Source organism: Python bivittatus, unplaced genomic scaffold (genome assembly GCF_059951505.1).
Source record: "Python bivittatus isolate LINGU-HERP-01145 unplaced genomic scaffold, Pbiv_v1 ctg000700_np1212, whole genome shotgun sequence".
NCBI classification, from domain to species: domain Eukaryota; kingdom Metazoa; phylum Chordata; class Lepidosauria; order Squamata; family Pythonidae; genus Python; species Python bivittatus.
In genome coordinates, this window is record NW_028277098.1 from 71,897,401 (window position 1) to 71,921,788 (window position 24,388).

A 24,388-nucleotide genomic window follows, 5' to 3' on the forward strand; every position below is an offset into this window, starting at 1 on the left:
TAGGTTGTAATGGACTTTTTATTAACATCTTACCCTTTTCTCTATATAAGCCACTTAACAATGTCCAAGAAATATTTAAAATAAATAAATGCACATTTAGAGTATGCACTTACAAGGTAACTATGCACACAGTGGTTAAAAACTATAATAAAAAGTGGTTAATTCACTGGAAACATGGTAGGAAGCAGCAACTTCAAAAAAAAAAAAAAATTGAGACAGCTTTTGATTTGCTGACCAGCCTGCATGGTTAATATATTCCAAAAAAGACCAACTAGAATAATGATTTGAGTAACTATTTAAGTATGTAGCTTTTTTACTTTTTAATGAACTATGGGGGGTGGGGGGGAGGAGAGATGTAAACAGGGCCAGCTAACCTGTCTGCTACCTGTGCTGAATAAATACCGATTGAATGGGAGCGGATGTTGATGCAGAACTACAAAGCAACTGACTCTTGGTATCTGTCTCCACCCTCCCTGCCTTCTTTGATGCTTTCTGTCTTCTAGTTCATCAGATGCCACCCAGACCTGCTGTTTGTTTTCCCATTTGTGCCGGGACAGGAAGCCGAGTTACCAAACAATGGGCAGGCTTGCCGATGACTGAAAAAAGAAAGGGGAAAAGATTTATTGCTGTGGGTGGGTTGGCCAAGGGGCATGTGATCGTTGCTTTAGAAGCTGCCTTCGTTGTCATGACTTTTCAACAGCCATGAAGACAAGTATGGGCAATGTGGTGGTCGGGGTGGGGGAGGGGGAATTGTCCTTATCTATTACGGATAGCAGAGGTCTTTTTTGTGGGCTGAAGGAAGCGAACAAAACAAAGATGTGCAGATCCTCAGTGCTATTCTGTCACTAAGATTTCCTTAGATCTTGCTCAAGTAGTGCTCGCTAACCTAAGAACCTTATTTGGGTCTGAAACCCCATCATTGCTTTGACATAATTGGTGCATTTTGGGGTAGTTCTGCTGACAATCTGCATGATCAAAGAACGTGACCCTCAAACAGCATTTTAGGCTGACTGCACATTTCTTTAAGGCAACTGCAAAGCTGTCCTTCACATAATAGAAGTGGAAGGGTTAAGCTTTTTTGCTCAAAGAAGTGAATAATCTTATTTCATGTTCATAAAATGTTAGGGTATACCTGGATGGAACAGAACATTGCTGCTATTAACATGTATATTTTTACTGGCTACATGAATGCTCCCACAGTTCTGTTATTTTATGCCCTTGATTCTTGATTCTTGTACACTCACACGCTTGATGGTTTATGCTGCCCAAAGTCCTTCAGTTCTATGGCAGCTTCTAAGGAGTGAGAAAGTCTGAATCAAGTGTTTTATTACCACTAGGCTAAACTTTGGTAACCTAAATGCTTTACAAATGTGGCAACCTTTCAACCAAAGTCCTGCATTTTAAAAGTGTAAGTTAAGGAACAAATGCATGATGTGATCATTTTTAATTTTACCATAACATCTTGGTTTTAAAAAAAAAAACCTCTGGAAATGTCCTAGTTCGGTTCCCTGTTGAGATAGGTCATGGTTCTTACATAACATTCTTGTCTGACAGAGCCATGACACTTGACATGTTATCTGGCTCTGTGAGACTTCCAGACACCATCTGGATGTGCATCTCCATAATGAGGGTAGCCAGATACAAAACTGAAAAGGGAACTTATATGATGGACAAGAGTCCTTTTTCACTTTTACAGTTGAAGGAGCTCCACAGTTTTTGCACTGGCCATCCCAATACTGATTGGAATTGTTCTGTTGTGAGATTAAATAACTCTTTAGTGGTCAGTGTGCTCTTCCTGTTAGGTCACCTATATTTTAAAGCAAATGTATTTTAGGCTATGCTGTGATATTTTATGAAGCAAAATACCAAAATCCCATTTTACTGAGATAGCTGCCAGACCTTTTCTCAATATAAATCATTCTGGAGTGTTAAGATTTGGGCTATTTCACACCTGTGGGTGAATTATTGCCTTCTTTCTACTCATATTTAAATAAGATATGCAGGTTTTTAGCGCTTGGGCAAGGAAAGGACTCCTGTTACTTATTTTGGCAGAGATTACAGCATCTAGGGGAAGGGTGGTGTTTAAAAAGCCAGGATCAGACCCTGACTCACTTTTGAAGCAAGTGTCTGATGGTGACATGGTTTTCCCTTTTCATGTCAATTGCTCTGCTGATGCCTCATTATTTGTTACAAGAGTGAATGGTTTGGAAACCATTTTCATGAACATTTCAGGCTATAGCCAGCCTTGTTCTTGAGAGCTACTTCCCATCTGCCTCAGTTTTCATACATAGTTGGTGCCCCTTTTCCACTTTGAGATTCATCACAGAGCCTGACTTCCAGCATGCAATGATAGTGGGCAGTTGCTCCTTTCAAGATGTCAAGTGCTACTTCATGATGGCCTACAAAAGGCTTTTGCAAACTGTGCTGTGCATAGCCATAAGGCTTTGTGAGAACATGATGGGGTTCTGTGAAAAATTAAGGAGGAAAAAAAGTCATGTGAATGCAACCAATTTTCTATCACTAGAGTAGAGTAGAGTAGAGTAGAGTAGAGTAGAGTAGAGTAGAGTATCTCAACCTCAGCAATTTTAAGATATGTGGACTTTAACTCCCAGAATTCCCCAGACATCATCATCATAAACTATATTAAAAGATAATGCACTGTAATTCTTCCCACAAATCATCCTACCCAGTTGTCCCCATATCTCCCTAGGAATCCTTCCTACAGGAAAGTTTATGGTTGAAATAGCATTGTGAGAAAAAAAAATGAAGTTATTTAATGATGCACATTTGAGAGCTGAGATGAACTGAGAATGCTATTGGATTTTTTTACAGCTTTTTAAAAAGAAGTATCTAGATTTTTATCTAAAAAAAGCAAAGATCATTGTGATATATCTGAAGTTCAAGCAATATAAATACAGGTAAATATAAACAAAGTCAATGGCAGTACGGTAACTACTGTAAACTGTTGGAGTTCTGCATACTGTTGGTAGAAACTCTTATTTAAACAGCTTGCCAACTAACTTTGAATATATTTTTCTGCTGGGTTTCCTATAGTTTTGTCATGTGCATAACTTGCAAAAATTTAGCCTAAGATTTTTTTTGTGGTATAGAGGTGAATGTGCAAAGCTTTTACTAATAAATTCTGCCATTGTTAAATGTCTGAATTCCTCCATCTGGAACCTATTCAACTATAAAACCTACTAGATGGTCTTGGGAAACCTTAGCTCACAAGTTGGACATGCAAGTAAAATACCACCTGCGTATACTTCTACTTTCTGAACCACATGAATATCAAATACTGTAGTGTTTCCAGAATTTTTCCTATTATCTTCTAGTACTCCAAAGCCAGATCAAATTTTAGAAAGAAACTCATCCATTATACAACCATAACTGCAGATTTTGAAATGGATATAGAAGGCATACAGCACACCATAGAATGAGTTGGAAATCCCAACTTCTACCACCTCTGATGATGACATTATGTCACTGCCCTACAAAAAAAGAAAAAAAGAAAATTGCCCACTCCTGACTAAGGCTGAGTTCTCTACGGCGTCATGAAGGAAAGCAGTGGAACAATTAGTTGGGGTGACTGATTATTTGATTGATTGATTGATTGATTATGTGCCATCAGGTTGTTTTTGACTCCTAGCAGCCACATCAATTGGGATAAGTAAGACCACATAGTTGGGGTTAGAAGCATCAAACAGAGTAACTGATTCATGCCCCTTAGAAAATAAATGTAGTAGCTCCAGCCCATACATGATGATACCCTGTCATGCAATCTTCATAATCATATCCAAGCTGAAGGGCATTGTTCATAATTGCCACTGCAGGAGAAAATGTGTAAGTTTTATGTTGCATACTTCTAGTTCTCAATCGTGTGCTTTTTGAGATTGCAGTCCATATTGACTCATCTTCTACACTGACTAATCCACAGCTGCCATTGCAATGTACCATGAGAAGTCTTGTCATCACCTGTTAAGCATGCAGAGTTGTAAACATGTGCAAATCTTCCCTGCAGCCTCCTTACTCCCTATTTTGGTAGTGTATTGAAGGCATGAAACATGAAGGCAGTTGCAACTGTTTGAATGCTACCCTCCCCAACACTGTGGGCTCTGCCAATAAGTGCTGGGGTTATTGCTGTTTTCACCAGATTGCTGTTTGCCAATCTACCTCAAGGGTTGGCAAGAGATTAGAGGTATGGCCCTGCCAAAACTCTGGGGAATGGACAATTTACTTCTGTACACTTCTGTGAAGTTCCAGAAGCCATGTTGGGAGTCTCATATCTCAAGTTTTTAGAAACGCAGTGAAGGATTGTTGCAGAAAGCTGTCCCCTTCTCTGCAAGAGCCAGGCAAAACCTACTTTCGCTGCAGTTATTAAAATACCCTTTAATAATTTTTCTTAGCCTTTCTTAGTCATTTTGCAGTTGGAGCTTCATGGAAAAGCTGGTATTCCAAGATCTGCTTAGTTCTGCATGTCTGCGTGACCATATCAACCTGTCGTTTTTCGTAATAATCCCAAACTGAGTCAACTGTACTTACTCTGATATATTGAAATCAGCTTGGACTGGCAAGCTACAGTGAGCACCCACCGAACCCAAACACTGATTTGTACTCCCCTCTCCCATGTGAATATTGTTGCCACCCTTCTTTCTGACTGTATTAGTGCAGGCAGGCAGCAGTCCAAAAGAACCACTGCGCTTAGTGGCCAGAGGACAGCGATGGACAGTGGATGAGGAAGCTGAGAAACATCCTTGTTCACTGTAGGTATTTGTCAGTATTGAGACAGTAGGCTGTGTAATACGAAGCATTACACCAATGGTGAGAATTGTCGCACTAAAAGAACAGTAGATTTTATAAATTTCAGAGCTGAGAAATCTGCACAAAAGAGCAGCGGTTTGGGAGAGGCGGTAGAGTTGGCGGCTGCAGCAGGCAGAGTGGGGCTGGCAGAACTGAATTGCCAGATGTATGCAGTAAGTACGCAAACAGGATCATGGGATGGAACATCCAATGAACGCTGCTATATCATCCTGGCATGAGGCAGATAAGCAGAGAGAGGGCCTTGGGCCAGTTAACATCCTTGAGGTGGTGGCAATGCATTCCAGATAAATGATTCTGTCCTATAATTTTCAATATGGCTACCTGTCAGCCCTTCGAGGTAACCTAGACAAGAAGTACCAACCATGAGTACTAACACTACCTTTATTGTAAGGTTACAGTAACAAAATCTTGCAAGTTAGAAATCTCTTCCCCCCTTGCCTTTGCAGTCCAAGAAACTAGGGAGGGTCCCTTCTGAGATGTTTGCCACGCCCCATTGCTTCTGTGGGCTAAAATGCCTCTTATCAGGCGATTGCCTAGTCTGCGGTTCATCCTCTTCCTCTACCCCTTCCTCTTCCTCTTCCTGTCTCTCAAGGTCATTCTCACAGACCATTTCACTAGCACACCCTGCTAGGTGGCAGCACGTAGCAGACCTTGACTGATCTTGAAGAACTAAACAGGGATGGCTCAGATTAGTACATGGATATGAGACCTCTAAGAAATTCTAGAACTGTAGTCTAGACCAAGAAGTTTAAATTCCTGAAATAAGGTAGTGGTAAACCACTTATATATTGGTGCCAAGAAAACAACATCAGTGTGACCACGAAGTCTTCAGATGAACTCAACTTGAAGGAAAATTTATTCTTTTATTTGTAACAGAGGGAATTCTGGTCACTGACAAGATGAATATATTCAGAATGAGGCTTTTAAAATTTTTTTTGAAGAGGACTGTCAGATCCATTTTATCAAAAACAATAAAGTGGACACTTGCTGGTTTTTAAGAAAGTTTAATAGCAAGTCAAAAATAGGACATAAAGCCACACATTTCTCTAGATGAACACAGCTCTAATTGCCACATTTAAGAGGTTATTGTGATGCAGTGGGAAGCCCTAGTATTCATGTCTCATCTGAGATGGACTCAGTTTCAATTAAGAAGCTTACCTGAGCTTCACTTATTTATTAATCATTTATTTATTAATCATATTTATATGGCCACCCATCTCACACAATGTGACTCTGGTAGTGTACAAAACAACCATAAAAACAGTTTTTAAAACATTCTAAAGTACAAAACATTAATATTATTATAAAAGGCTAAAAGTCATATTGATGGCAACATTTGAATCACTTCAGTGTTTCTCACCAACAGCAACTTTAAGATGTGTGGACTTCAGCTCCCAGAATCAAAGTTGCTGGCTGGGGAATTCTGGGAGTTGTCCACACATCTTAAAGTTGCCAAGGTTGAGAAACACTGCACTAGATTGAAACCATCCAACTGTTTATTATCTCTACAACTGTTATAAAAGGTTGAATAACTGCTGAAATCTTCATTTCAGACCATATCATGTTCAGATCTTAATATGGAAAAACCCTGAATTTTGTATCATCTGAAATCAGTCCAGAGGCCTGGTTGTGGAATTTTAAGTTTGTAAAATAATTTGGACTAAATAAAGGTTTATTGTAGATTTACAACACATTTATGCATTCCAGAAACAGTCAATATAACCAGATTCAGTTCATTATATCTACACAGGAAATTTAGCCTGATGCTTAGAACTTCTTTTAAAAAAAAAAAATTTAAAAACTGTTACCTAAGGCAAGTTATAATTTTGTGAAATCTACTATAGATGGCACATCATGGATTTTGTTGTTGTTTAGTCGTTAAGTCGTGTCCGACTCTTCGTGACCCCATGAACCATATTGCGCCAGGCCTTCCTGTCCTTCACTGCCTCCCCGAGTTTGCTCAGTTTCATGCTCATTGCTTCAGTGATGCTATTTAACCATCTCATCCTCTGCCGTCCTCTTCTCCTTTTGCCTTCAATCTTTCCCAGCATCAGGGTCTTCTCCAAAGAGATCTCTCTTCGCATTAGGTGGCCAAAGTATCTGAGCTTGAGCTTCATTATCGATCCTTCCAATGAGCAATCAGGGTTGATTTCCTTTAAGATTGACTGGTTTGACCTCCTAGCAGTCCAGGGGACTCTCAAGAGTCTTCTCCAGCACCACAGTTCAAAGGCATCAATTCTTCGGCGCTCAGCTTTCTTTATGGTCCAGCTCTCACAGCCATACATTACTACTGGAAAAACCATAGCTTTGACTATGCGGATCTTTGTCGGCAAGGTGACGTCTCTGCTTTTTAATATGCTATCTAGGTTTGCCATAGCTTTCCTCCCAAGGAGCAAACGTCTTTTAATTTCATGGCTGCAATCTCCGTCTGCGGCGATCTTGGAGCCCAAATAAATGAAGTCTGTTACTGCTTCCATTTCTACCCCTTCTATTTGCCAGGAACATCATGGATTATTTGCGAGCAGATTAGATAGAGGATTCAGGGCATATTACTTATAAACATAATGGAAAGTTGTCATCATCTCTTAATCCCCAGTTTATGCACAATGTAGCATTTTGTACTCGTTGGTTCTTTGCTTTATACATATTAAAAATATAAATGCTAAATTTGTGATGGTCCATATTTTGGAAATGTGTTATTTAATTTTTAAATTTATTTATTGATATGACAGATTTTGAGGTAGGATTTGCAGTGGTATAAATAAAGTCAAGGCAAGAGTAAGAGCCACCTTGCGGGCACAGGTTTTTTTAAGTCTTGGGGGGGGGGAAACTCAAGTTGTCATCTGATGTAGGACTGGTGTGTACCCATTAAGGAACCTATATATTTGCCTAGGGCATTTGCCTGGTAAGTGGAGGCAGAGAAGCAGGTGGCAATGGTAGCCAGCTTCAGTGCCTACTGAGTAGGTGACCATTAGATGGCAGGAATGCAATACAGAAAATGTTTACTCTTTGGTGCCATCTAATGGTAGTTTATGTTTGCATACCTAATCTGCAGGCCAGGTTGGGTGGTACTACTTCTGACACAACCTGCCAGTGCTATCTCGCACTGTGAGCCACCACTGCTGCTATTCTTCCCAAAACATGTCTGCTCCCATAAAGCTAGCCACTAGCTCTTCAACTGATGACTGATGTGAAGATGGGGAACCCCCGTCTGAGAAGTTTGCCTTGGGCCCCAGAGCACTCCAATTATGCCCCTGAACCAGATAAAGTTTTTATTACATAATTGCCCTGCCTAATTCATGGAATTTATCTTGGGTTCAGATGATAGCGTCCTCCATCTGTATACCTCCTTCTTTTCACTTTCTTATCATGTGTGTTTTCAAAGAAAACCCATTAGGGAGAAAAAGATGAAATAATTGCCCGTGCCTTTTAAGTGATGGTGCTTGAAACGTTTCATCTGGAAGCACCTAGCAGTCATTTCTCCAAAACCAACATTCTTCATTCATTCACTTTTCCAGGAAATGCAGACAATATTGGCCTGTTTATATTGCAGAAAGTTTTACACTGTCATTTTTTTCTCGGCCTAATTTGTGAGGTCTGTTTGTGGTACTTGCATGTCCTGCAAGAGACTCCTTCTCCCCAACCTTACTAAAAATGGGAGTTTAGATGTTTGTCCCTTGGATTGCTAAACTCCATTATAAGGAAGGATGCCTGATTAGAGAGGAAAGAAGGAAGGTGAGAAACTTTCCAGAAATCTGGGATCAGCTGGACATCCCCCACTCCCACAGGACCATTAGGAGGAACAGGAGCAGCTGTAGTAAGAATCATATAATTTACTTCATGTGTTCTAAAATAATATTTGTAGTATTTTGGCTTGCAGTAGTTTATATTTCTTGTAAACCACTTCATGAGGATTATTTTTCTAAAAAAATAATTTGAAATAAATAATTGTAATATATACTCCACAAGTAGAGTCATGCCACTCACTGGATGATTTTGGGATAGTCATTATTTCTCACTAAACCTATTTCAGAGAGTTGTTTGAAGATTAAAGTGAGAGTAGACAGCATGCACTGCTTTCAGCTCTTTTGAGAAAGGCAGGACATAAATGTAGTTATACATTAAATTGATACATTTGGCTAATTTCATTAATTCTGCATCCTTTCTCTCAATTTCAGGGCCAAATCACACATAGTTCTTCTGATTTGTTTCTTTTGTTTCAAAAGAATTTTTTTTTTTAACCACACCATGCTTCCAACCTGTTCTCAGCATTCCAAGAGAAAGGTCAGAAAAGTGAGAGTTCTGGCACCACAGGAGTCATAGAGCATCTCTCTCTCTCTCTCTCTCTCTCTCTCTCTCTCTCTCTCTCTCTCTCTCTTTTTGCCTCAGTTACAGTGGGAGTAGGAAACCTGTTGATTTCCAGACATTACTCAAACCTAACTTTTATCAGTTCCAGCCAGTATAGCTAGTTTTGAAGGAAACTGGAAGCTATAGTTCATTATTAGAGGACACAGAATTCCCATTCTTGGCTTAGGAAATTTTAGATAAAAGCACCATCATTTGTTACAAGGCCTCTTATTTTAGATCCCTCTTTATGATGGGGAAAACAGAGGTTTTGATTTATCCCCTAAGAAGAGAGGCCTTTTTAGTGATGCCTTAAGGCATTATCACATGTGCAACTCAAAATCAGTCAGAAATGCAAACAATTTGACTAACATTTACATTGGCTGGAATTTTTGTTCTGTTTTCCTTTCATTGTCACATTAATATTAGCACACTGCACTGAACATGTGGGTTAAGAGAGGCTCAAAGCTGTGTGTGCGTGCATGTGTGTGTTGAAGTGCTATGTGAGAAAATGGCCTTAGTGTGTTATTTAGCATGTTATATTTGTTTATGAGTGTCTACAAAAAGCATGGTATCTGATGCAGGAAGTGAACATCAAGAGGTAACTGTAGCATAGCCCCTGTATCCTAAGAAAAATATAGTTGAAGCAGAAAACTATCAGTGGACTTCATAAACCAGTGAGAGAATGTACTTTTGGCAAAGAAGAAAAAAAGTAATTATAACTAAAAGCAAAAGTAAAAGAGTGTGTTTATGAGAGGCGGGTGACTTCAAAGCCCTTGAATTAAGGAGCCCCTTGAGGGACAAGTGGATTATGAGGTCTAACTCTGAATCACACATGATTCAAATTTCCAATATCTTTGTCTTACTTTCCAGCGTATACAAGTTGGGAATTTGTGCTTTCTCTGTGGCCACCCAGGCCCTCCTGGAAGTCCATATAGCCCTGACCCTGCTGCCCTCCTGAACAGCCATGAAGACCTGGCTTTTCCAGCAGGCCACAGGGCAGAAGGATTTGTAACTTCCCTCAGTAACTGGTTTTGGGTTTTTTGTTTTTTTATGGAATTGTTCCCCAGTGCAGTCTGACATATCTGTTTTTTATGTTGTTGTATTTCTGCTTTAATCCACATTTTAATCCTAGAGTTACTTGGTCCCTGGGATGGCTAACAAACTGATTAAATAAATTAATCCTTAAAGCAGGTAGAAATGAGGGTTTAGATGGATGACCTTAGAAGTATTGATCTTTTTCAGATGTGTCCCCTTGCCTTCTTATTGATGCACCAGCAATGGCCGGAAAGTCAGAGAAGGAGAGATTCCATTTTTCTTTCTAGGATTCCAAGTTTGTAGTGGACTGATTAGGAGCATTTGTGGGCCAAATTTAAACCATGGGTCAAAGATTTCCCGTATTTGCCCTAGACTGACTGAAGGGTTTGGGGAGAATTTCCAGATAATATAATATCACTAGCTGTTGAACCCATGTGGAAATAGTTCAAGCAGTTAATACAGTCACGCTGGATCCTTCACTCCATAAATTCACTGTTTTTATTACTGTAAATTGCTGCGATGGTGAAATCAATGGAGTGATAGAGCTACAGTGATGGAGCATAACATTCCATCTGAATATGGTCAAACCCAGGTGGCATTATTTGCTCTGTAATTGGTTTCACTGATTTTAGGGTTTACGTGTTATTGGTTGTTTTAGCACTGTTGTTCATCATCCTGGATTATATCTATGACAGAAAGGATATAGACAGAACATTTTATCACTCTCTTCTTTCTGCATGTATATAGATTGGGTACCCCTAAGCTGGGGATAATGACAGAAACTCAGCACCATCATTGCATTCTACCCTAATTTAGCCCAACAGAATACATTTAAGAGCCTTTGGAGGCTCATTGCTATATTTGGAAGACCTTTTGACAAAAGCATTTGCATTTCCTGCAACTTGGATGTCTTGGAACCATAAATTCTATGGTTCATTTTTTGTATATACAATCTAGGACATCATCTTGTGGGAGGATTTTCACACTTCAGTATGCAGTGATGTATTTGGAGGAGTATCTTCTATCATATATGTACACCTGTCTACAAAGGCTGATAAATACCACAGAAGGAAGGGTATTGACCAGTTAGTCTAGAGGATAGTTAATGCTTTCTACAAGAGGAAGTGGCCCTAGTCATCTTGAAACAGAATGAATACAAAAAGAAGTACTCCCTGGATTGTAATCCACTGATTAAAATATCTCTTGTTTAAGCAAAGTGCTGAAGTAACCAAGCAATTCTAGGCATTCTTAGAGTAGATTAATTAGCCAGAGATTTCAATGAACTTTCAGAACAGGATTTGGCATAGAAACTGCCCTGGGTTCTGATGGGTGAGCAACACCAGGAGAAAGATGGGGAGCATGATTTTATTATCAGTGGCATTCATTCATATCTTTCTGGATGGACTATGAGTTAAAAATAATAGGCATGGTGTTTTAGTCATACCACCTCTATTTAACTGGCTGGTTATAGAAGTCCCAGACCCTATGATTACTATGCAATTAGGTCTTGCAGGCTCTCTTTTGTCTCTGATACTCTTTATTGTCTAAACAAAACAGCTGGGGGAGGTCTTATAGGTTTGAGGTTGATGTCATCAGTATATGAATGACCCCAACTCTATCACTTATTGTCATTTAAGATAGGTGAGTTGGTGGAAGTTCTGAAACAGGTAGTGTTGTGACAAGGTAGAGGCCCTGTGAGTAGGTGATCTATCTGCTCAGAAAGGTAGTGCTCAGGCTGTCTTAAATGATGTGGAAAAACTGGATTGCAGCCTGACCATTTTCATAGTGTCCCTAGAGGAATTCAATTTTCCGGACCCATTTCAGTTGGGTTTCAGGCTGGGGTTTAGTACGGGATCTGCATTGGTCATGCTTTTCAATGACCTATGGTGTAGCTAGGGTGGGGATGGTGTGTCCATTTTGTGCTCCTTGATCTCTCAGCAGCTTTTAATATTGTCAAGCATAGTTTTCTTTTGGCCCAGCTCCAAGGATTGGGGGTGGGAGGCACCATTTTGTGGTGATTCTCTTCCTTTCTCTGTGGCCAGTTTCAATCAGTGTTAGCAGGATGGGAGAAATCGACCGCACGGCCCCTCGTTTGTGGGGACTGCAAGTTCTACCTTCTTTCCTCTTCTGTTTAATGTCTACATAAAACTGCTGGGTGAGATCATCTGTTGGTTTGGCGTCAGATGTCACCAGGATGCTGATGATACCCAGTTGTACATCTTGACCCCAGGCTGTTTTCTACCTATTTTAAGTACAGTATTATTTTATTGCAGGATTTATTGGAATGGATTTGCCTTGCAGCACTTTTTGTTTTACATTGATATATTTAGCTGTGAACTGCCTGGGAGCAGTTTGGCTGAAGGATACTATATGAATATATTAAACAAATAATACCTTTTGTCTGTCCAGTTTCAGTATTCATAATTTTTATACATGAAAGAAACAAAACTTGAGAGATCAATTTTTATGCCTCATTGTTTAATATACTTCTCATGTAATCTCATCTTGAAGCTACTTCATGGATGGTTAAAGTTTCCCGCCTTCTTTGCTTCATACTAAGTCAAATGTTTTATGAACAGTACAATACAGACTGTTTCACAACAGTCAAATATTTTGTGAAACAAATCAAACGTTTGATGTGGTGTTTATTCAGAAGCCAAGTTTAGAATGTGTAGTTCCTGGAGGGGCTACATCTCTGATTGGGAAATGCAGGGAAATTATTTCAAGGTAAAAAATTAATGGAGATCTCCTGAAGATGACAGAAGATTTTAGTTTTATTTATTTGTGGCATTAATATCCTATCTTACTGCTCAAAACCTTCAGGTTGATTTTATAATAAAATTTTTAAATTTCTTCAGTCTGTGAGACCCTGTAAAGACCAAAGAAGAACAGCATGGAAAGAGCCAATAAGAGCAATGCACGGTGGCTCTAGCAATTACCCAATCCTTGTGAACAAGCTCTTTATGGTGTAGAGTTAGGCATGAAGCATGCACTGTAGCTGCATTTTTTGTTTTACATTGTATTCAAGTCAGTAAGATTTGTCTTATTCAACAAGCTCTGGATTACAACATTCTGGCTTCACGTGGTGCGTGAATCCAGCCTGTATTCAGACTAAAGGGTAGAGCCCAAACTAGGGATGATTTTTGTAAGACTGTGAAGATCCTATACAAGGTCTAAAAGTTTAACTTTTTTTATCTTTTTCTTTTCTTTCTTTATTTAGTGCTTTCAGGTCAGTGTTGACTCCTGGTGACTGCCTGGACTAATCCTTGCAGTTTTCTTGGCAAGGTTTTACAGAAGTGGTTTGCCATTGCCTGCTTCCTAGGGCTGAGAGAGAGTAGCTGGCCCAAGGTCACCCAACTGGCTTTGTGCCTAAGGCAGGACTAGAACTCACAGTCTCCTGGTTTCTGGCCTGGTGCCTTAACCACCACACCAAACCGGCTCTCAAAGTTTAACTAGATTGTGGCTTTTATTACAACTGTTCCAAGCTCTTTTTTTATTTTGTATTTCTCAGTGATCTAAGCATGAACAACATCAGTGAACTGCTGCCTGGAGATTTCCATCACCTACATTTTCTGGAAGAATTGTAAGTATTACTAAACATTATTGTCTTGACATTTTTAAAAGGTTCTCTAAATAATACCCAAGACTGAACAAGTTATATTTGAATGAGAGGCAGAAAAATCTCAAGAGTGTCTTGTACTGTCCATGACAGTAAAAAACAAAACAAAACAATAGCAACTAAATAAATTACTTAATTATTATTTAGGTATGCAAATAACTGTTGCCCTTCATGACACTCAGCGCTTGTTTCCTTAGTTACTTATCTGTTTAAGGGTAGAACTTTTCCTGCACTATCTATAGTATATTGAATGTGTTACACATAATAATTTGCTCACTCTAACTTCCAAATATTTGATTAATTCAAGTTTTCCAAGTCCCTCTGGACAGTTCTCATATTTCTTCTCTAATCCAAATCAATACTGCTATAATGCTTCCAATATTGTGAAAAGGAGTAGCCTTCTACAGGGCAATGTTTTTATTTAAGGCAGTGTTTCTCAAACTCAGCAATTGAAAGATGTGTGGACTTCAACTTCCAGAATTCCTCAGCCACCTTAGGAATATTGTGTGTACATTCTGGTTGCCACATCTCATATATGATCTTGCAAAACAGGGGAAATACAAAAAGAGAGAGAGAGAGAGAGAGAGAGATTAAATATTTGGGTTTTATTTAGAAAATGTGAGCAAAGGGGAATATATAGTTTGAATTTGTGAAGCACGACTAAATGCAGTTTGCTCTTTGGCTGAAGCAGGCATTGTAATCTATCAATATGGGTTATAAGCCATGGATACAACCAAATGTTTATTTTGTAAACCACAGTTAAATAAGCTATGACTTAGGATCTCATAGGAAAGCAGACAATCCTTTATAGAATTTTGCTCGACATGAACAAAGTTAATAGTTTTTTTTTCTTCCTTTCATAGTAGTAGATCATGATTAACTGAATTAGAATGCATATAACACACTGAACCATAAACATGCTGTCACACAAACTATTCAACAACTTTTTAGTTCGTTGTGTTGTACAAATCCAGCCCATTGATTACTTTATAGATTGGTATTTCAAATCAGTTCATTCAGTAAACCATGATTCAGTGAATTAATGTATACTACGTTATGTAAACATAGCTTCAAGTAGCCAATTAGAGTTTAGCCTAGCATATTATACAAACCCAGTTGATTCTAGCAACCAGCAATCTGAAACTGAAAGTCAATCTTTGAACATTTCTATTTATGAATGGGATCTTACTCCTGAGAAGACTTTTACTGATTAGATACTGTGTATCTCAAGTGAGCACTTCTTTGCCTAGCATATCCCCTGCCATTTCCATTCCAGGAGTGGCTCATCTAGTAACCCAATTTTTGCAGCTTGAGAGATGTTGCACTTTCAGAAGTAATTCACTGGTGTGCCTGAAGGAGCATTGAGTCTTCCTTTGGAGAGGAGTCATCTGGGAGAATACAACAACCTCAGTGATCTAAAGGACCCTGCTTCTGAACAGAAGTTGCTAGGAATCATAGGTGGAGAGAAGTAATGCCCTCACATTCATTTGTGGACTTCCTATAGATAGCTCATTGTAGATAAGCCTTTGATCTGATCTAGCAGTGTTTTTTATGTTCTAATGTTAAATGATGAAATAAAAGAACCATTGAACCTATTTTTTAACCAAGTCATGCCTTGTATTGTACATATATGACTTTCCTAATGCTCAGAAAAATAAGATAAATTTTGACAGAAATATTAATTCCAGTTTTACAGAAAACTAATGCTGACCGTCTTCTTATCCATGTAGAACGTTTAATTTCTTGTCACTTCTTATCAAGAGTTTCAAAATGTCATTATTCATAGTGAAAGTGACAACTGATTTTGTTGGAAGACTGTGTTTGAAGTTAAGGAGATTAATCTTACCATTAATTCTTTGCAGTAAATACAGGCAAATCATCACTTGATGTTATATTTACCAGATGATAACAAAGCACCATTTGAGCCATTCCCAACTATCTCAAAAGAATCAAAGGAAATCATGATGAAATTGATCTTGAGTTGATTCATCTAACTGGTCATAATGTATAGTTCAAGGCTGGTTAAGCACATACATTAAGAACTGGCAAATGTTTAATGCTAATCCATAATGTACTTTGATTGTGGGTTAGCATATTTATAAATGATGGTTGATAGTGGTACATGTAGTTGCACAAATTTGGAAGAGCAAGATTGACTCAGTTTCTCTTATCTCTGCTCCAGGAGGATTTTGAGGTGAATACTCCCTATTTAGCGTAAATATCAATCTCAGTATATGCAGTTACGCAAATGAAGATCTGCTATCTTGTCCTAGGAATATGTTGAAATGCCTGATCATTAGGGCTGCCAGATCTTGCAAAATCCAAGGCAACCATTACATGGTACCAAAGAAATACTTACAATCCTAACTCTTTGTTGCCATCTAGTGCAGGGTTCCTCAACCTTGGCAACTTTAAGACGGGTGGACTTCAACTTCCAGAATTGCTGGCCAGGGAATTCTGGGAGTTGAAGTTCACCTGTCTTAAAGTTGCCAAGGTTGAGGAACCCTGATCTAGTGGGTGCCTGGCTTTTTGCTTTTTGCAGCTTAGATGTGGTAAGTCTACTCTTCAACTATACGAGTTGTCTTCAACAGCAGTAAGAGAAGATAGTGTACACAGTAAAAATTGCTTTTCTAATCTCTAAATTGGGATACCAAGAAATGATCGTGATGATTCATGATGAATGAAGAAAGCTACTGTGTTTATAGCTCATAACGAAGATACATACATATCTTGAATGATTATGTAATGAAGATAGAATTACCTCCTCAGCCTAAAAGGCACAAGGAAATAAAAACTGATCCCACGATTATGACTTAAAGCACTGCTTTGGGGATGCCAACAGCTTGCACAGGGCAAGGCGGGGCACCAAAGGATGGGAACACTAGTAGCCCAGTGCTGCATTGCAGGGGACCAGTTTGGAGGAAGAAGTCTGTCCAGTTACTACTCTGATACTGATCGGACTCACATTTAACTCTTAAACCAAAAAGTTCTTTGTTTTTGGCTTGGTGTGATGCGTGAACCTACGTATTATGATTTGTCAATATGGACAATTCAACAAATGACGGTTAATGCTATATATACTCTTAGCCATCCTGCTGGCTGAAATTGCTCATGTTAGGATAGTTTCTTCTTAATTTTTTCACGTGGGAAAAAACCCATATTCTGTTCATTGTCCTTAGGTGATTTTATGAAGCTCTGTGGGACAGATACTCTATGCAGATCCTTTGGAAAGCCTATCATAGAAAAGATAGCACAATATCCAAGGCATGTCTACTCATGACTAAGCCTCATTGAGTTCTATGGGACTTAATGCCTAATGAGGCAAATGCATGAAGGAAAAGCTGGAGCCCTGACAGTTGAGAGTAAGAATCCACTTGTTTCTTATGTCAAAAGAGATTGTAGGTAGCAGACAGACTAAGAATTAGGCAGATGTAGATTTTGCTGATTGACAAGAAGGACTGGGAATGCAATATAAGGGTATCAGCAGGAGCAAAGAATGCTATTATGCCAAAATACACAAGACTAAACAATCAGTGATTCATGATAGGGAACGGAAACCAGTGTTGACAGCTTCATTGGCATACCTGCTCCAGTCTGTTGGCTTGTGTTGCAAGCATACACATAAGGCACACACCTTAAGCTCCGTCCCACTAAATGGCTAGCTGGAGAATTCTGGGAGTTGAAGTCCACATGTCTTAAATTTGCTAAGGTTGAGAAAAGCTGCACTGGAGACAAAAAGAACAACAACCATTCCTTATATAATTCATTATATATGAAATTATTCTCTCCTGATTCAAGTGCTGTTCCCTTCCTTTTAAGGGGAGAGCTCCTTGGAAACTTCATTTCTTGCCTGTTTTCTCTTAATGTTCAGAATATATGTTTAAATATAGTTTCCTGGGAAGTTTCTGTTTGTAGTTGCTCTTGTAAATAACATGCATTTTTGTGAAAAACTGTCTATCTTGTTTTCCAAGTATCTTTATACATATAGGCGAGCATCCTCCTATGCATGGCTATGAGTGCAATTTACAGGTGTCACATTTCCTTTCCTAATTGGTAATTTCCTTTACAGGGTAGCAGTTTTTCCATTCTTCCAATATCCATACCAGACAATGATAGAATTTCCTGCAATACTGTTAGCTTCCCATGGGGGAGGGTGGGTTTCAGATGCTTTTTCTCAGCCATTATCCTAGTTCTTCCCCATAGGAGCTCTCACTTGTTTGTTTAAAATGCAGAATTTCTACCATGGCGTCCTTGCATTGTATCCACATAGCTCATTTATTTTCAATGCCTGTTGAAGAAGCTAAATGTAAAGTATCTCATCATCCTAAAAGTTAAATTCACCATAATCCATTTTAAGCGTTCTCTCCTCCATTAAGCTTCTTATTTGTCCACTGAATCAAATTTATTAGACGCATAATAAAACACATAAAAGTACAGTGTTATCATTAAAAAAAATCTAATCCCCAATTTTGGGAAGAAGTAGCACACATATGTATGCACGTGTGCGTATAGACATACAAGAATAAATACAAATATAGGTAATCCACAAAAAATGTAGTGCAGTAAGCACCAATTTGCACACAGGTTCTGTTTCCAATATTTTTTTATCAGAAACATTGCCTCTTCCAGGGAAATTGAATAAAACGTAGCAATTTTAAGGAGTCGCCCTCTCAAAAATAACACTTCAACAAATTCTTCAAGCAGTTGATCATGATCTGCAATAAAGCACGGGTGGAAGTCTGCTTCTTTGCAGAACAGACATAAAGAGACAATGTTATGCTCTTTACCCTATGATAGAACCAGTTATACAAATAATTTCTCTAAACTCCAGAGAAGAATAGAATTCTATATAAGATATAAGTTTTGTATCTTTGTGTGCAGGAAGACGTTGACCAGTATAACACATTTCTAATTATCTTTGGGGGAATCCAGAAAATGTGCAAGTATCAATGAATGCAAGAGGAATGCAAAAGTCTCATCTGATCCAAGATTAATTTCTAAAGGATATCTTATCAGAAGAGAAGAAAAGGGACAACCTTCTCCTAAAATTGATCCTGAACAATGTCTCTGAAGATGGAGGATCTTTTTAACAAACCATCTATGAGAATGTCTTTTCTTTAGCTTTGAAAATAAAACCATTTGTGATATATGAAAATTTCCTAATCTTAAGAATGGTATCTTAGAGATTTCCCATTTGTCCCAGTAAGATCTGGACTATAAAGCCAAGAGTATTCTCTTCATGCAGCTACTAGTATGAGGAAGGAAGGAAGGAAGGAAGGAAGGAAGGAAGGAAGGAAGGAAGGAAGGAAGGAAGGAAGGAAGGAAGGAAGGAAGGAAGGAAGGAAGGAAGGAAGGAAGATAGCTTTTATCGTACAGAAAATTCTTCCTCCTATAATGACCTCTGGTTCCCCTCATAATGGTTCTATCTTGCTGAAAAGTAGAGGAAGACACTTCAATCCAAGCTATCATTATATTTCCTAACAAAAGGCACTGTTAAACATTCAGTTGTATTATCTTGATCTTGTTTGTTCTGTTTATTACAGGCGCCTTTCTGGAAACCAACTCTCTAAGATTCCAGAAGAAGCATTTTCTGGACTCTACAATTTAAAAATTTTGTAAGTCATAATTTCTTCTAACTACAACTGCTTTACTGTTCTTTAGACTTGCATTTGGGCCCATAGTTTTTCTTCCTGAAAGCTCTTTATGTATATGTGAGTCATGTGATGGACTTTTCTCTCACTATACATGTATGTCTGCACTCCTGAGACATCCAGACACTTCAGCACAATAATGTTACTTATTTAATATTCTTGATATGAAGAGTGGGGTTTGAACTTTCATCAAACTTTTTCAGGCGGTACTCACAGGAGAATCCCATGTGAACAGGGTGTTCAGAACTTGTAAGTGTGCCTCCGCCTGCATAAAAATTCTTAAACAGACCTGGAACTGTATGATTTCCACTATGACAAGCTTTATCGTCGGCCTGCAGTTATAACAATATATTTCAAGTTACTTTTCTTTGACTGGATGGGGTTAATATACCTTATGTGGAAAGTAAACAATTGCCAGTAGCCCCTTAAAATTTATCTTACTCCAGAATCAAAACAGCAGCACTAGCTTATAATTATGTGGCTGCCACTCTCTCATTCTCTCATTTAGCTCCTTCCCTGGTACTTACATTGTATTGGGGCTTAAGCAGCACTTGTCCCAATCTCCTTATTGGAACTGGAGGCCTTTTCCTCTGATCACTTTTAAAGTCTTTTGTAGCCAGTGTATTATAAAATGGTAAGATGGACTGCTATTTTTCTTTATTCATGGTAGTACCCCAACAGTCTGGTTCTGGTGAATGATTTATGGGCTCAGTGGTTCAACTTCTCTTTTTCCAAAGAGATATTTTACAATCTCTTCTCTTCTGCAATAAAGATTTTAGTCCCATGGGCATGTTTGGAACCCAACCACAATGCAAAATCACTGTAGCTGACAATGTTTATACAAAGCACACAGGTAGCAACCTGCTCCCCAGATTAGAGAGCGCAGGGCTGTTCATGAGGGCTTCTAAAGAATCCTGCTCTAAATCCCTGGGTTTAGAGATGAGTTGATTCTTTATCCACAGCCTGCATCAGGCACTGAATCAAAGAAGCCAAGAAAACCACAGAAAACCCACCCTGTCTCAACAAGGGCAACTCTACACTCAGGAAAGTTGCTTTTCATCAGAGTACATTGGAGCACTTCCCAGTGAAATGGTAAAACATGTAAGTCTCTCTGAAACTAAAATAGCACCTCCTCCAGGTAATTTTAACAAAGCTGCCCATGGGCTTCAAGACAAAAAAATAATAATAAATCTTGTGTGATTCTCCTGAGGCTGAAAGTGTATTAGTCAAGGAGCATTGGCAGTCTGAGACAAACGGCAATGCTTGCCGGAACATCTTGGAGTGCATCGAAAGCAATCTTGTGATGAAGTCATAAATAACCTCTTCACTTCATCCTTCCTTGACAGGAGACAAATTGGGCATCCATTTTAACAAAAGGATTATCATTGTAGCTTTCATTTCAAAGTGAGGGACTTATCATCTGAAGAAATATGTGGAAAAATATCTCCAGTAATATGTCCAGATGGCCCTCATACTGAGATTAGGATAGGTTGACAATGGTTCTCAGACCAAACGTGCTTCAGCTTGCTTTAGTCTTCTACTAATCCATGTAGCTGATCAGAAGGAATGTTTCCCACAATGATTGTTAAAGGTTCTACTACGTCTCCAGCTGTGAGAATAAGCTTTGCATACAGCCACCGCTCAAGATCCACAGAATATGAAGGACTCCACTGCAGCTGCCTTACTGTTTATGTATTATACTTTTATACTGCCCAATAATGTATGTTCTTTGCTGGTGTACAGTCAATTACATTTGTTTTCTTGCAAACGTTTCGTTACTGGGCTAACGTGAGCACTGAAGATGTTACATAGCCAGGTAATGAAACATTTGCGAGAAAACAACCAAGCTCAGAGAACCCCAAGGACTCCACAGTTCAACCCTGAGCTACATGTATTCGCTTCTGTAAGTAGAACTATATCAAAATAAAAGGATAAAAAACAAAAACACCCCACTCTGAAAAGAATATCAAACTAATACAGAGAACAGCACAACAGACCAGATAAAAGTTGAGAACAACAATTATAATGGCAATAAATAAAGCATAAATTATCTTCAGATTAAGGTTGTTTAGCCTTTTTAGTTTTCTTATTTTTATGATTTTATTTGATATTACTCAGTCCAAAGTGTCCTAGAGCAACATAAATTATCTCAAAAATAAAAGCCCTGAAACACTGAACGCTTAAAAAAGCCAATGTCCTATATTAGGTTAGCTATTTTACTTTTATCTATTTTTTTTATAATATTTTATTAAGATTTTAAAGATACATATTTAAAAGTTAGAAATGAAAAAGAAAATTTGAAATACAAAATATTAAAAAAAAGGAAAAGAAAAAGTGAAGTAAAGTAAAGTAAAGTAAAAGAAAAAAAGATATGAAAAATAGATAACTTCCAATCTATCTCTGGTCTTAGAAATACTTTTTATCTATTTTGATTGCATGTTTTGTGTTTTTTTGTTCTTAGACTTTATTTCAATTTTGGATTTTACTATGTGTTTTATTCTCTTGTGTAATCCACCTGGAAACATTTGTCACTAAGTGAATTAAATCTATAATAAATAGCTAGGCTATATTTTAAAACGATAAATGCCCAAATGAAAGTCAGTCCTTAACAGGATTTCTTTCACTTTTTTAAAATGAACCTTTGCTGTTTGCCATGGTAGGAATCTTGGACATTTTTTTCCACTTGAAGCACAAAATAAAAATAAAAAATGATGCCGTGTTCTAGAAGACTGGAACATGTTTCTGCAATGAAATGGAAACTGAGAAATTAGTGCCCCTTTTGAATGAGCTGCCTGAAGCAAAGTACTTCATAGTAAGACTGGCCCCGTTGAAGGCGTATGTTATGCTTGCAGCCATGCATGTTAATTTAGTGTCTCTGACTCCTGCTGCGAATCTGGCGAGAGGCTTTCCTGTAATGGCCCAGTGGTGCTCTGTGAGTCAGCTTGTTACCAGGCAAGTGGGTGTTGTACAATTTCTAGACTGTACAGCCTCTCTCCATTTCTACAAGGACCCACGATTCCACCTTTGCTCAATTCACCCTGTCCTGGAATGGCAGGATAGCAAGGAGAGAAGGCTGTAGGGCACAGAGGCAACGCTCTCAGGGGACTTGTTGGAACGGGGCTTGAAAAAAACCACCAATTAAGGCTTGTGGAAAAACTCTCGCTTTCATCAGAACCAGGATGCTCCAGGCAAGGAATGCAGATTAAGCACCCAGCTCCAGCATGCCATAATTTCTAAGAGAATTCTTTTTGTAGGGAAGAACTCACCTGCCACACCAACCATCAGCAGTGCAGAGCTTAAACGTGAACAAGGAAGGATCATAAGGGCTCAAATACAGAAAACCTTTTATAATGTTAGAGCTCAGCTCTGAAAAGCAGGTTTTCTTTTAAGTCAGGATGCAGCCTTGCCTAAGAGTCAGCTCTTCTGAAAGCCCACTCCCTTATTTTCTGATCTCTTTATTTAATGTTGAAGGAAAGACACTTTGCACATGCTTAAAGGTGCTTACCTTGCCTAATTCATTCTATTACTGTAACAAATCTGAGAGCTGTACTGTATTTAGAGCCATAAATCATATCTTTTTTAAAACATAAAATGTCCTTCAGGTTAAGCTTGACTCCTGATAACTTCATGAAACTTTTAGTTAGCCAATTTATCCTAGGATTTGAAACAGATTCCGATATTTGTTATTTATTTTCTTTAGGTTGAGAGTTATTTCCTGCTTCTATCACTAGACTTTAAGAGGTTTACATTTATTGATGGAAAATGCATCCTGCTGGATATATTTTGCAGAAAAACTGGCTATAAGTCCCAACTTGGTTTCAAATGAGACATGTTCATCTGGATTTGTTGTTGTTTGTTTTTAAGCTCAGGAGATCTCGTCAGCTATAACCATTAACATCTTATATCAGATAGAACAGGCTCCCCTGAAATTTTTTTTTAAAAAATCTGGGTAAAAGATTTGGGATCTGAAATAGCTTCAAGTCTTTGTGGCATTGAAGGCAGTCCTTTTTGAACGTTTTAAGGTCATTCCCATGCACCTTCGATTATGTCCATGTGGAGATGGCTCAATAGAAACATTAAGCCATATGCTATTATATTGCTCCCTATATAAGGATTCTAGACAGATATATATATATACCCAATATTGAAGAGATTTCCTGGCAGGGAGTGTGACTTCCATCTAATGCTACTCCTTTCGGACAAAGACCCATAAATATCCTCCCAAGTTGCCCGGTTTTGTGCTACCATCTGTACAATACGCTCCACCATTATTTAGAGTTAAAATTCCATAACATAGTGTCTTACTTTGATATATTTTAGCACTGTTATTTTAATTATTAGATTAAATAATATTAATTGTTCTGTTTTATAGATATATATAAATGTAAGATGGTTGTATTGTATACTTTGATTGTATCTGGCCTTAGGGCTGTAATAAACATGTGTGGCATTAAATTCCCATCAAACTATTTCAGAATTTTTAGCACCAGTTTCAAATGATCCAATTATTTGAATGTCCCAATATCTAATGCATCACACCCAGCAATGGTCAATATTTCTTTGTCTCACTTAGTAATTATAAGAGTGCTAATAGGCCATAATATTAGCTCCAATTCATTTGATCAGATTGAGAATTTGGGATAAACAGGTCAATGCAAAGTTTAATTCATGGGAAATATGTGAATATGTTTGCTTTATCACCTACTTATAATCCATCCCTTGGTCTACTTATGGGTAGTCTGCCCTGTATGCCTAGATTTTCAGGGAGCACCTTTGCCGATTGTACCACATAGCTCTGCTTTTTTCATGCCAGTCGCTACATTAAGATATGGCTTGTGGTTGAAATTGAGGCTGGCCCCCTCCTCCTTAAAATTCATAATGTATCTGTTTCCAGAATCTTGATTTACTCTAGAAT

General features: G+C 38.3%; 1 protein-coding gene across 1 annotated transcript in view; it reads left to right on the forward strand.

Annotated features, from left to right (window-relative positions):
- LGR6 (leucine rich repeat containing G protein-coupled receptor 6) overlaps nt 1–24,388 on the forward strand; it is a 140,635-nt gene that overhangs the window by 36,661 nt on the left and 79,586 nt on the right. The window contains exons 2-3 of the mRNA XM_088153408.1: nt 13,715–13,786; nt 19,366–19,437. Coding sequence (XP_088009534.1) covers nt 13,715–13,786; nt 19,366–19,437 — 144 coding nt within the window. The remainder of the gene's footprint in view (nt 1–13,714; nt 13,787–19,365; nt 19,438–24,388) is intronic.